This window comes from Chiloscyllium plagiosum, unplaced genomic scaffold (genome assembly GCF_037043375.1).
Source record: "Chiloscyllium plagiosum isolate Xiang-an unplaced genomic scaffold, Cpla_swu_hap1 HiC_scaffold_7, whole genome shotgun sequence".
Classification (NCBI taxonomy): Eukaryota; Metazoa; Chordata; class Chondrichthyes; order Orectolobiformes; family Hemiscylliidae; genus Chiloscyllium; species Chiloscyllium plagiosum.
Genome location: NW_028270145.1, coordinates 98,490,333 through 98,504,127, shown reverse-complemented (window position 1 = coordinate 98,504,127; position 13,795 = coordinate 98,490,333). Strand labels below are relative to the sequence as shown.

Below are 13,795 nucleotides of genomic sequence, written 5' to 3'. Positions count from 1 at the left end.
CTCACTTAGCTTTCTGATAAAACTGCGATGTAAAATGTTTTCAAATCTGTTGCTGGGCAGTTGTGTATTTTAACCCAAAGGCCACATGATGCTAGTTAGTCTATCAGAAGTATCAAATCCCATTTTTCAAAAGTTTCATACTCTTGTCCAACCAACATGTGAATGCCCATGGTCGTTCTTGAATGTCCAGTCCTGAGCAATGTGCTGTTTTTGCTGTGTGACTGTGCAGCTGCTAGAAGGTTCTGCACACTGGTTTGCCAGCATATTGATTTCTGGTTCTGGAGATCCATGCAGGAATAATTTCAGGGTGCATGGGACTTGATTTGCAAGTTCTGTTCAACATTTATCCCGTTTATCATGGTTGCAGTGCCACAGAACACAATGGGATGATATTGTCTTCACAAGGATTATACTGTGGTCCCATCTACCATTGTTGTCACAAACAAATGGATCTGCTGCAGTTACGTTGATGAGGGCGCAATCAAGTATGCTTTCCCTCATTTGTTTTGCTCACCAATGACCAGGTGCAGTCTAGTAGCAATATCATCTATGACTCCAATTCAGTTAGTGCTGCTGTTATCACTTAGTGATAAATAATTTATATTTCCAACTCAGAGTACATTCTGTGCACTTTGTTTACTACATCCTCTGCGATGTTCAACCTGGAGGAGAACTGATCAATCCTTTTAAGGCTGTCAGTAGTTTTGACCTTATCATTAGACCCGATGAGTTTCAGACTTTGAGGGTCAATGTTGAGGACTTCTACCCGACTGTATCCCACAGTGTAGTCCCCTCTGGTGGGCCTGACCTGGCTGTGGAGCAAACATATTGAGGTCTTGTGGTAGTGGCACCTGTGCATGATGGTCTGAGGTTGTTGGGGATGGGAAGAGCATGAAGCAATTTGGTAACAAGGATGCTAATTTTGAAATTGAGATGTTGCTTGACCAGGAATCAACGTATATTTGTCAACACAGAATTTTGACAAGTGGAACTTCGTGCACGCCAGTATGTAGACAGCAGGGTTCTGAAAAATCTCAAATCTGCAGAAGGAAAAATATAAGAGGGTAAACAAGAATGCTTTGGTGTAATCAAGTCTAGTGGTAGGAAGAGTAGGATTTCAGCAGACAAAGTGATGCACGGGTAATATCAGGGAAGTAGGTTATGTTAGTAATACTGCAGATATTTGTACGTAGGAATTTCAACTATGTGAAATCTTTGCACTTGTGTTGTATAATCATCATTAATTTAAATTTGCAAAGTCTTGGATCTTAGCTAGTGAGATCAAAGAAATATACTGGACTGTACATATCCAAGGAGCAGGAATGTCAACGTTTTAGGTGTAAGCCCTTAATTAGGAATGTTGGGGAGGGGGCAAGGGGGCTGGGAAGGCAATAGGTAGATGCAGGTGAAGGGTGATTGTAATAGGTCAGTGGGAGGGTGGAGTGGATAGGTGGGAAGGAAGATGGACAGGTAATGAGGGCAATGCCGAGTTGGAGAGTTAGATCTGGGGTGAAGTGGGGGGAGGGAGGTTTGGAAACAGTGAAGTCTGTGTTGATGCTATGTGGTTGAAAAGTCCTAAGGTGAAAGATGAGTCGTCTTCCTTCAGTCGGCTGGTGGCTTAGATTTGGCGGTTGAGGTGGCCCAGGACTTGCATGTCCTTGGTGGAGTGAGAGGTGGAGTTGAAGTGGTTATCCACGGGGTGGTGGGGTTGTTTGATGCTTATGTTCAGAGATGTTCTCTGAAATGTTTGGCGTTACGTCTCCACAATGTAGAGGAGACCACATTGAGAGCAATGGACAGAGTAGATGAGGTGCGTGGATGTGCAGATGTGAAAAGATCCTTTGAGACCTTGTATGGAGGGGAGAGGTGTGAGCGCAGGTTTCACACATTGTGTGGCAGCAGGGCAAGCTGCCGGGGAATGAGGGAGTCAGAGAGGATGGTCTCTGCAGAACGTAGATGGGGAGGGAAATATGTCTCTGGTGGTGGGGTCTGATTGTAGGTGGCAGAAATGGCAAAGGGTAATGCGCTATATCCACATAATTGTGGAGTGAAAGGTGAGGACCGGGGTGTTCTATCTTAGTTGCAGTTAGAGGAGTCAGGTTCAAGGGCGAAGGTGCACAAAGTGGATGAGATGTGCTGAGGGGCATTGTTGATCACGTGGGAGGGGAAATTGCAGTCTTTGAAATAGGAGGCCATCTGGAATATCCTCAAGTAGAATCGCTCTTCCTGGGAGCGGATATGGCAGAGTAGTTGGGAATAATGGAGGAGGGGTGAGAGGAGGTTTATTCCAGGTAGCTGTGGGAGTCACTGGGTTTGAAATAGATGTCCGTGTTGAGTCCGTTGCCGGAGATCTGAACACTGACATCTATTTCAAACCCACCTCTTTGGCCACTGTATATAGTGAAGGAACTGAGTGTTGATCGGTTTAAAGGTTTTCTATGTTTGATCATGTTTTCACATGAAATGTAAATGCTTTTTCGAGACTATTTTTCTTGTGTATGTGCATGTTCTCATGGATGAACTAAGCACATCCAGTGTGGCAAAAGAATCAAAAGGTAAAACATCATTATGCGTAAATGATTATGATCTGTAATGCACTGCTCAAGGGTAGGGGAATGGGATTCAGTCAGTTTCAAAAGACAATTGGGTAAAAGGAGATATATGCTAAGCTACAGAGAACGATTTGCGGAGTGTAACTAACTGAATTGTCAACCTAGCCACAGGATGCTGAATGACCACCTTTGTGCTGTCTGATTCTATGTCTACATGCTGTGCAAAGAGAAAGTGATAAGTTGTAACTGTTTGTGTGTTGAGATGTATGAAATATTCTTTGAGATGCACATAACCAGCTGGGAAGCTAGATTGCTTTCTTGTGAGGCTCATGCTTCAGAGGATTGATCAGGGCAAGAGGCCAGTGTTATTTAAAGTTTTAAAAAAAAAGTTATTTAATAACTGTTGGTATGTATCCTTCTACTGCCATTATTAAACCACTGCTGTTAGGGCAAATACCTTAAAACAACACTTGTTAAGCTGGTGTTGTTTATAATTTGCTGACAGTTCTGGAGGGTATATGAAAGCTTTAGGAAAAATATTATAATGATTCATTGCAGTAGTGAGAATGAGAAATTATAGTTTGACAGTTCAAAATCAGGAAATTTAACACTAGGCTAGACGTTATGGATCAACCTAGAGGATGTTTTCAAAATTCAATGAATTTGTAAATGTCAAAGGAAACATTTTTGCCTAAGGTTTAGAATAAAGTTAGCTTTAATAATTGGACCTGATCTATGGAAAGTTCCAGCAATTGTACAGACCTTTTGAAAAATTAATCCAGTTGTTAACTTAGTTAATTTGGGTAAAAGCTAACTACCTTCAGGTATAATCGGATGAATGAATTAATTGTGATTGCAATTTGTTTTTTGTGAATTTAAGCTATCTACTAAATTTCTTCATAGCTGAAGATAAACATGTTTATCATTACCAGTGGAAAATACTTCATTGTGTATTTTGCACTATGCTGTGTGGACTAAAATGTGCATTTTTATTTCTTCTTAAGGTACCAATATTTTCTGCAACTTAAACAAGATATTCTTAGTGGAAGGTAAGCATCATTCTTGTATCTTAGAAGATGTTATTTTAGCAAGCTGTGGCCTAAAGAATAAACATGTTATAGGTGATAATTGCAGTATCTGAAGGCTATAAGGTGGACCAAATCTTTATCATTGTGATCTGGATACCAAATATACATTGGAGCAATTATTTTGGTTTTGTCAGAAGGCTCCTTTATAAGGGTCTTCTCCTTTTGCTTTATGAAAAAAATCCCATATTTCGTCCCAGATATTAAATCATTAATCTCAAGCACAGACTAGGCTGTCTTTCCTGTTTCTCCTGCTGCTACTATGTAAATCCTTTGGGACATTGTGCACTTCTGGGACAATCTTTAATTTTTACATTGTTGTTGTAAATCATAATCTCCTGTCGCAGGTGTTCTATTGTCAGCATTCTGTTATTCTACAGGGCTCCCATCAATAGTTGTGTAATTTAATTTGTTGTATATTGTGATGTAAGGTACGTTAAGTATAAACTAGATACATGTGGGTTTTGGTATGTAGGTATGAAAGATTTAATGATTAACATGGCATATTTCTGGAGCCACAGTTTTGTTTTCAATCAGTATGAAAGTATGTGTTCTTGCAGTGATAATGGGAATGTCTTTGCATCAGGACAGTTTTACAAGTGGACAGAATAAACATGGAAGAGCATTAGCTTGTTTTCAATTAGAAGAATCAGAATTTTACTTACTTAAAGAAGAAACCCATAGGTTGCAAAGAGTTTGGGTTAATTTCAGAGATCTGGTGGTAGTAATAAGAGTTTCTCCTGAAAAAAGAAGCAATAGCTGCAGAAAATAAGTTACTTCAGAGTAAGAGTTTAGTTTGAAACCTCCAGACCAGAAGTGTTTGGTTAGGGGTTAATCAAAGTTGGAAAAGCCTTTGTTCAATTGTGTGAATACTCAAGGAAGAGACTATCAAACACTCAAGACTGACAATGGAGATAAATCGTCAAGATAAACCTTCAGATATGATAAAGAAGCGAACTCTGCTTGGAATACTAATAATGTGATGGTGTTGGGATGAGCGGAATTGAATTTTTACTGTGTTTTGAAATTTCAAATGTGTACATTATATGTAATAGTTTATTCCATTTTGTTTGCACAATAAACTTCAGTTTTGTTGTGTTGCGGGGAAGTAATACATTGTTAAATTAAAAATAATCTGTCAAGCTACGTTTCAGTCCGGGATCTGACCTGTCTGGTGATAACATCAGTTGGGATTATTACAATATACAGAGGAACTTCGATTATCCGAAATTCGGATTATCCGAACAAGATCACAAGGTCCTGATGCTTGGCTAAACTATGTTATCCAAACATTTGATGATCCGAGCATTTGATTATCCGACCAAAATACTACTCACCCATGTCGTTCGGATAGTCAAGGTTCCTCTGTATATTGATTTAGAATACTAGATTATGAGATATTAGATTGCTGATTTTATGGGAATTCTGTCAAGTATTTAGAGCATTTTGATTGCTTTTCTGCACTATTGTAGAAAAAATGACAAACCATGACTGTTAGGGAACATAATTCTACCCTTCTTTGGCTCAAGGCTGTTTGCTGAGCTCGGTTTGGGCGCCGCTCGGTTGGTCACTTAACACCTTGCTCATTTGCTGATTAATTTTTTATTGAAGTGTAAAAGCTAAGTGATTCACAGTTGGGTGGTGAGGCAGTGTGTGGTCTATTGATTCTCAGTGATCAGAAAATGGAGTCAGCTGCTTGAGCAAATCAAAGGAAGACAAGTTGGTGTTGCCTGATGAGTGCAAATATGTGTTTTCTTTTGTTTTCAGGTTAATATTTGAAGCTCAAGTACAGGGTTGACAAGGCAGTTACAGTGATGAGAAAGTAGAAATTACTTTGCAGAAAAAATGGCAAAAACTAATTGAAACTCTGTTACTTTCATTCACCATTTTATTATTGATTCCTTTTCAAAAAAAACTTCATTGTTAATGCAAGGTTTGTTAATAAAAATGCTTGTTGTGATTCTACATTTGAAACTGATTTTAGAGTCATCATGTCACGCAGCACGGGAACAGATCCTTTGCTCCAACTTGTCCATGCTAACCAGGTTTCCAAAACTAAATTAGTCCCATTTGGCCCATATCCCTCTATACTTTTCTTATTCATGTACCTGTCCAAATGTCTTTTAAATGTTCTAACTGTACCTGCAAATGCCACTTCCTCTGGCATCTCGTTCCATATGCACACAACCCTCTATGAAAACATTACCCCTCAGGTCCCTTTTAAATCTTTCCCCTCTCACCTTAAATCTATGACCTCTCGTTTTGAACTCCCCTACTCTGGGGGAAGAAAAACCTTGACTATTCACCTTATGCTTTTTGCCCCTCATGCTTTTATAAACCTCTATATGGTCACCTCCCACCTCCGACCCTCCAGGGAGAACAGCCCCAGCCTATTTAGCCTCTCCCTAAAGCTCAATTCCTCCAACCTTGGCAATATCCTTGTAAATCCTTTCTGAACCCTTTCAATTTCTTGACATCCCTCCGATTGGAGGCAGACCAGAATTGCACATAATATTCCAACAGTGGCCTAACTAGTGTGCTGTACAGACACAAGATGACCACCCAAATCCTATACTCAATGCTCTGACCAACAAGGGAAAGCATATCAAATGCAGACTTCACTATCCTATCTACCTGCGACTCTACTTTCAAGGAGCTATGAACCTACACTCCAAGGTCTCTTTGTTCAGCAACACTCCCTCTGACTTTACCACTAAGTGTATAAATCCTGCTTTGATTTGCTTTTCCTTTGCAGCTTCTAACATTTATCTAAATTAAACTCCATCTGCCACTCCTCAGCCTATCTGGTCAAGATCCTGTTGTACTTTGAGCTTACCTACTTCGATATCCATTACATCTCCATCTACAAACTTACTAACAATACTTCCTGTGTCCACATCCAAATCATTTATATAAATGATGAAAAATAGTGGACTCAGCACTGATTTTTGTGGCACTCCACTGGTCACAGGACTCCAGTCTGAAAAACAACCTTCCACCACTCTCTTCTGTTAGATTAGATTAGATTAGATTACTTACAGTGTGGAAACAGGTCCTTCGGCCCAACAAGTCCACACCGCCCCGCCGAAGCGCAACCCACCCATACATTTACCCCTTACCTAACACTACGGGCAACTTAGCATGGCCAATTCACCTGCCCTGCACATCTTTGGACTGTGGGAGGAAACCCACGGAGACACGAGGAGAACATGCAAACTCCACACAGTCAGTCGCCTGAAGCGGGAATTGAACCCGGGTCTTTGGCGCTGTGAGGCAGCAGTGCTAACCACTGTGCCACCGTGCCACCCACCGCCTTCTGCCTTTGAGCCAGTTCTGTATCCAAATGGCTAGTTCTCCCTGTTATCCATGAGATCTAACCTTGCTAACCAGTCTCCCATGAGGAACATTGTCGAATGCCTCACTGAAGTCCATATATACCACATCCACCACTCTGCTCTCATCTTTGTTACTTCTTCAAAAAACTCAGTCAAGTTTGTGAGACATGATTTCCCACGCAAAAGCCATGTTGACTATCCTGAATCAGTCCTTGACTTCCCAAATGCTGTAAATCCTGTCCCTCAGGATTTCCTCCAGTAACTTGCCTACTACCGACATCAGGCTCAGCGGTCTGGAGTTCTATGGCTTTTTCTTGCCACCTTTTTTAAATAGTGGCACCACATTAGCCAACTTCCAGTCTTCAGACACTCAACTTGTGACTATCGATGGTATAAATTTCAGCGACGGACCCAGCAATCACTTCCCTAGCTTCCCACAGAGTTTCAGGAGACACCTGATCAGGTCCTGGAGATTATCTACTTTTGTGTGTTTTAAGGCATCCCGAACCACCACCTCTGTAATATGGACATTTTTCAAGATGTCACCATCTATTCCCCACATTCTATATCTTCCATGTCCTTCTCCACAGTAAGCGCTAATGAAAAATACTCATTTAGTATCTTCCCCCCCTTCTCTTGCAGTTCAACACATTGGCTGCCTTACTGATCTTTGGGAGACCCTATTCACTCTCTAGTTACGCTTTTGTCCTTAAGGTGTTTATAAACACCCTTTGGATTCTCCTTAACACTCTTTGCTTAAGGTATCTCCTTTCCCCTTTTTGCCCTCCTGATTTCCCTCTTAAGTTTACTCCTACTGCGTTTATACTCTTCTAAGGATTTGTTTGATTGATCTTGTCTATATCTGACACATCCTTCTTTTTCTTTACCAAAACCTCAATTTCTCTAGTCATCCAGCATTCCCTACATCTACAGGCCTTGCCTTTCACCCTAACAGGAATATCGTGTCTCTGGACTCTTCGTTTTCTCATTTCTGAAGGCTTCCCATTTTCCAGCCATCCCTTTACCTGCAAACATTTCCCCCCCCCCCAGTCAACTTTTGAAAGTTCTTGCCTCATACCATCAAAATGGCTTTCCTCCAATTTGGAAGAGTATTACTATTCAAAAGTCTCCTGTCATCGCAACTCGAACGCTGGTTTTCTTTTGGAATAGTTTAAGATTAGTCGAGTTATACTTGAGTTCTATTGAGTTTGAAGAGATTTAATCAAATGAAACCTGGCTGAATTACACTACTTGTGGTTCTGAGGGGGTAGGTAGGGTGGAGAGAAGAACGGTGAAGAGAAACTAAACAAACCTCTTCCTATAAAAACAAAGGAATTCTGATCAACTGTTTTTATTATTCATTTGTATCCAGTGGCAAGTTTGTTAGGTTATTGGGCAGCTAACTTGGCTAAGAGGGTAGGATTCCAAAGTGGGTGGGGTTGGGAACTGTTTAAGGCCACACTGATGATGGCCTGAACAGAAAGAAGCATTGTCTGTGTGACCTCAATACTCAGCAGAGGTGCATTAATAGGGCATTGAATCACTGCTGATTTTAGAATTGAACCGATCAGAGTTCCTTCTGGTACAATACTAATGGAATACTGTTACAAGCATTGGAGCATAGTTATGTAAGGCTCCTTCAGGTATGATGACAGATATATCTGCGGAATCTCCAGAATACCGCAATAAAATGTGCTGGTCCCTGAGACAACTTCTAATTATAGAATCGCTACAGTGTGAAAGTAGGCTATTTAGCCCATCGAGTCCACACTGACCCTCTGAAGAGCAGTCCACCCAGACTCACCCTCCTGTAACCCTGCATTTCCCATGGCTGATCCACCTAACCTACACAACCCTGGGCACTACAGCCAGTACACCTAACCTGCACATCTTTGGACTGAGAGAGGAAACTGGAGCACCCAGAGAAAACCCACGCAGACACAGAGAATGTGCGAATTTCATGGCAATCACCCAAAGCTGGAATTGAACCCAGGTCTCTGGCATTGTAAGGCAGCAGTGCCAGCCATGGTGCTGCCCTTCTGTGATGAAGGCAAGGTGAATGTTTTGATGTGTTCTGAATTCTTCTCCTAATCCTCCAACCCCAATCCACTTCAACATTATTTTTACAACTAACGACATTAAACTCTGCAAAATAGCTCTTAGCAAAAAATCTTGTGAAAAGGGGAAAAAAAATTTGAACAGAATTTTGAAAATTTTGGAAACCTCTGGCCTAATCTAAGGATGTTCAAATGTCTAATTACTGTTAAGTACATAAGCACTATTTTTCAATTGTTCCTTTTTCTAGGTTGCCTTGTCCATACAACATTGCAGCCCTCCTGGCTTCTTACTCTGTTCAGTGTAAGTATATACTTATCACTTTGGGTTCTTTGTGGAAGGCACTTTTACATTCTGCTGTTATAACTTCATTTTGGTCTTCATTTTTATTTTTTGTTCCATGGCAATAGCAGCTGTTTCCTGCCTCAGATCTTCTCTACCACTACATTGTCAACATCACTATTGAATAATTCATTCTCTTTCAACAACTGTACTCTGCAATCAACATATCATTAGTCTGATCTGCTTTCACTTGCACATCTCACAAAGTAGGCCTTCTGTTGTATAGGTGGCATTCCTACTTGCATTGTTTGTTTTTGTTTATTTTATTTCTTCCTTTTCCCGATGTAAATACAATTTGGAAGCATGGATTCACTCTGTGTATGCAAATGATTGTCTGGTGTATTGATAGTAATTGCTGTTGTCTGACACTCTCTCACACTTCTGGTGTCTGTCTTGCTCTCTTTACATGCAAACACTCCCCCACCTTGCTCATGCTTACCCCTCCCACCCCCAACTCGCTCACTGTCGCCTTGCTCCCACGTCTCGCCCAAGCGCCTACTCCCCAGCGTCTCGCCTGCACCCTCCCCCACTCTCCAGTCTCGCGCACTCTCTCAGCCCGCTCACGCGTGCTCAATGCCCGCTTCTCTGGCTCGCATGTGCGGTCCGCCTGCTTCCCCCGTCTCATCGCCGACTCCACTGGCTCTCCGTCCGTTCACCCATCTCTCCATGTGCACTGTTCGCTCACTCCACTGGCTTCCCACGCACGTTCACCAGCCACACCCCTGTCTTGCGGGCGCTCTATGCCTGCTCTGCTGTCTCTCTGCTCGCTCCCTATGCTCTCCACTAGCTCCCTAGGCTCTAGGTGTGTGCTCTCTGCCCGTCCCTCCGCGCGTGTGCTCCATCCACTCACTCATCCGTCTGCGCACGCGCTCCCCCTGCTGTGTCGCGCGCACTTTGTCGCTGTGTGTCTGTCGTCCCTCTCTCTTTCTCTCTCGCTGTGTGTGTCTCTTTTTCTCTCTCTGTCTGTCTCTCTCTCTCTCTCCCTCTCTCTCTCTCTTACACTCGCTGTATGTGTGTCTATGTCTGTCTGTCGCTCGCTCGCTGTGTGTCTCTATGCTGTTGCTGTGTTTCTCTCTCTCTCGCTGCGTGTGCCTCTCTCTCGCTGCGTGTGCCTCTCTCTCGCTGCGTGTGCCTCTCTCTCGCTGCGTGTGCCTCTCTCTCGCTGCGTGTGCCTCTCTCTCGCTGCGTGTGCCTCTCTCTCGCTGCGTGTGCCTCTCTCTCGCTGCGTGTGCCTCTCTCTCGCTGCGTGTGCCTCTCTCTCGCTGCGTGTGCCTCTCTCTCGCTGCGTGTGCCTCTCTCTCGCTGCGTGTGCCTCTCTCTCGCTGCGTGTGCCTCTCTCTCGCTGCGTGTGCCTCTCTCTCGCTGCGTGTGCCTCTCTCTCGCTGCGTGTGCCTCTCTCTCGCTGCGTGTGCCTCTCTCTCGCTGCGTGTGCCTCTCTCTCGCTGCGTGTGCCTCTCTCTCGCTGCGTGTGCCTCTCTCTCGCTGCGTGTGCCTCTCTCTCGCTGCGTGTGCCTCTCTCTCGCTGCGTGTGCCTCTCTCTCGCTGCGTGTGCCTCTCTCTCGCTGCGTGTGCCTCTCTCTCGCTGCGTGTGCCTCTCTCTCGCTGCGTGTGCCTCTCTCTCGCTGCGTGTGCCTCTCTCTCGCTGCGTGTGCCTCTCTCTCGCTGCGTGTGCCTCTCTCTCGCTGCGTGTGCCTCTCTCTCGCTGCGTGTGCCTCTCTCGCTGCGTGTGCCTCTCTCGCTGCGTGTGCCTCTCTCGCTGCGTGTGCCTCTCTCGCTGCGTGTGCCTCTCTCGCTGCGTGTGCCTCTCTCGCTGCGTGTGCCTCTCTCTCTCTCTATCGCTGCGTGTGTCTGTCTCTCTCGCTATGTGTCTGTCTCGGACTCTCACTCTCGCTGTGTTTGTGTCTGTGTCTGTCTCTCTCACTGTGTGTGTGTATATATCTCTCGCTGTGTGTGTTTCAATCTCTCTTGCTTGCTGTGTCTCTCTTCTCTCTGTCGCTCTGTGTGTGTGTGTGTGTGTGTGTGTGTGTGTGTGTGTGTGTGTGTGTGTGTCTTATCCTGTTGCTCTCTCCCTCTCTTCATCTCTCTCTCTCGCGCGCCCTCTGGCGCCCTTGCCCTCTGGCGCCCTTGCCCTCTGGCGCCCTTGCCCTCTGGCGCCCTTGCCCTCTGGCGCCCTCTCTTGTTCGCGCGCTCTCTCGCGCGCTCTTGCACTCTATCATGCTCGCGCGCTCTGTCTCTCTCGCGCGCTCTGTCTCTCTCGCGCGCTCTGTCTCTCTCGCGCGCTCTGTCTCTCTCGCGCGCTCTGTCTCTCTCGCGCGCTCTGTCTCTCTCGCGCGCTCTGTCTCTCTCGCGCGCTCTGTCTCTCTCGCGCGCTCTGTCTCTCTCGCGCGCTCTGTCTCTCTCGCGCGCTCTGTCTCTCTCGCGCGCTCTGTCTCTCTCGCGCGCTCTGTCTCTCTCGCGCGCTCTGTCTCTCTCGCGCGCTCTGTCTCTCTCGCGCGCTCTGTCTCTCTCTCGCGCGCTCTCTCTCTCTCGCGCGCTCTCTCTCTCGCGCGCTCTCTCTCTCTCGCGCGCTCTCTCTCTCTCGCGCGCTCTCTCTCTCTCGTGCGCTCTCTCTCTCGCGCGCTCTCTCTCTCTCTCTCTCGCGCTCTCTCTCTCTCTCTCTCTCCCGCGCTCTCTCCCTCTCTCTCTCCCGCGCTCTCTCCCGCGCTCTCTCCCGCGCTCTCTCCCGCGCTCTCTCCCGCGCTCTCTCCCGCGCTCTCTCCCGCGCTCTCTCCCGCGCTCTCTCCCGCGCTCTCTCCCGCGCTCTCTCCCGCGCTCTCTCCCGCGCTCTCTCCCGCGCTCTCTCCCGCGCTCTCTCCCGCGCTCTCTCCCGCGCTCTCTCCCGCGCTCTCTCCCGCGCTCTCTCCCGCGCTCTCTCCCGCGCTCTCTCCCGCGCTCTCTCCCGCGCTCTCTCTCGATCTGATCGTGCGATCTTGCGCTCAATCGTGGTCTCTATCGCGCTCTTTCGCTCTCGCTTTCTCTTGCACTCTCGCTCTGTCTCGCTCTCGCTTGCTCTCTCGCTCTCGCTCTCAGTCGCTTTCTCTCGCTCTATCTTTCTCTCGCTCTCTAGCTCGCTCTCGCGCTCTCTCTCGCCGCGCGCGCTCTCTTGCGCACTCTCGCTTTGTCTCGCGCTCTCTCGCTTTCTCTTGCGCGCTCTCTCGCTTTCTCTTGCGCGCTCTCTCGCTTTCTCTTGCGCGCTCTCGCTTTCTCTCTCGCTTTCTCTCTCGCTTTCTCTCTCGCTTTCTCTCTCGCTTTCTCTCTCGCGCTCTCGCTTTCTCTTACACTCTCGCTCTGTCTCTCGCTCTCGCTTTCTAGCTCGCTCTCTCACTCTTGCTCTCACTCGCTTGCTCTCTCGCGCTCTCTCACTCTCTCGCTCTCGCTCTCGCGCTCTCTCTCTCTCTCTTGCGCACTCTCTCCCTCTTGCGCGCTATCTCGCGCGCTCTCTCTCTCGCGCGCTCTGTCCTTCTTGCACGCTCTCTCGCGCGCGCTCTCTCTCTCTCTCTCTCTCTCTCTCGCGCGCGCTCTCTCGCTCTCTCTCACGCGCGCGCGCTCTCTCTCTCTCTCTCGCTCTCTCTCTCGCGCGCTCTCTCGCTCTCTCTCTCGCGCGCTCTCTCGCTCTCTCTCTCTCGCGCGCTCACTCTCTCTCTCTTTCTCGCGCGCGTGCTCTCTCTTGCGCACGCGCCTCTCTCTCGCTTTCTTTTGCGCGCTCTCCCGCTCTCTCTCGCACGCGCGCTCTCTCTCGCACGCGCGCTCTCTCTCGCACGCGCGCTCTCTCTCGCACGCGCGCTCTCTCTCGCACGCGCGCTCTCTCTCGCGCGCGCGGGCCCTCTCTCTCTCGCGCGCGCTGTCTCTCGCACGCGCGCTCTCTCTCGCACGCGCGCTCTCTCTCTCTCGCACGCGCGCTCTCTCTCTCTCGCACGCGCGCTCTCTCTCGCACGCGCGCTCTCTCTCGCACGCGCGCTCTCTCTCGCACGCGCGCGCTCTCTCTCGCACGCGCGCGCTCTCTCTCGCACGCGCGCGCTCTCTCTCGCGCGCTCTCCCGCGCGTGCGCGGGCCCTCTCTCTCTCGCGCGCGCTGTCTCTCGCACGCGCGCTGTCTCTCGCACGCGCGCTGTCTCTCTCTCGCACGCGCGCTCTCTCTCTCTCGCACGCGCGCTCTCTCTCTCTCGCACGCGCGCTCTCTCTCTCTCGCACGCGCGCTCTCTCTCGCACGCGCGCTCTCTCTCGCACGCGCGCGCTCTCTCGCACGCGCGCTCTCTCTCGCACGCGCGCGCTCTCTCGCTCTTGCTCTCAGTCGCTTTCTCTCGCTCTATCTTTCTCTCGCTCTCTAGCTCGCTCTCGCGCGCTCTCTTGCGCACTCTCGCTTTCTCTTGCGCGCTCTCTCGCTTTCT

General features: G+C 47.5%; 1 protein-coding gene across 5 annotated transcripts in view; it reads left to right on the top strand.

Moving 5' to 3' along the window:
• The window catches only part of ptpn4a (protein tyrosine phosphatase non-receptor type 4a), a 363,683-nt gene that overhangs the window by 174,183 nt on the left and 175,705 nt on the right, over positions 1-13,795 (top strand). For all 5 annotated transcript variants that reach the window (XM_087989323.1, XM_043694230.2, XM_087989326.1 and 2 more), the window contains 2 exons: positions 3,557-3,601; positions 9,278-9,330. In XM_087989323.1, the coding sequence (XP_087845449.1) occupies positions 3,557-3,601; positions 9,278-9,330 (98 nt within the window). The remainder of the gene's footprint in view (positions 1-3,556; positions 3,602-9,277; positions 9,331-13,795) is intronic.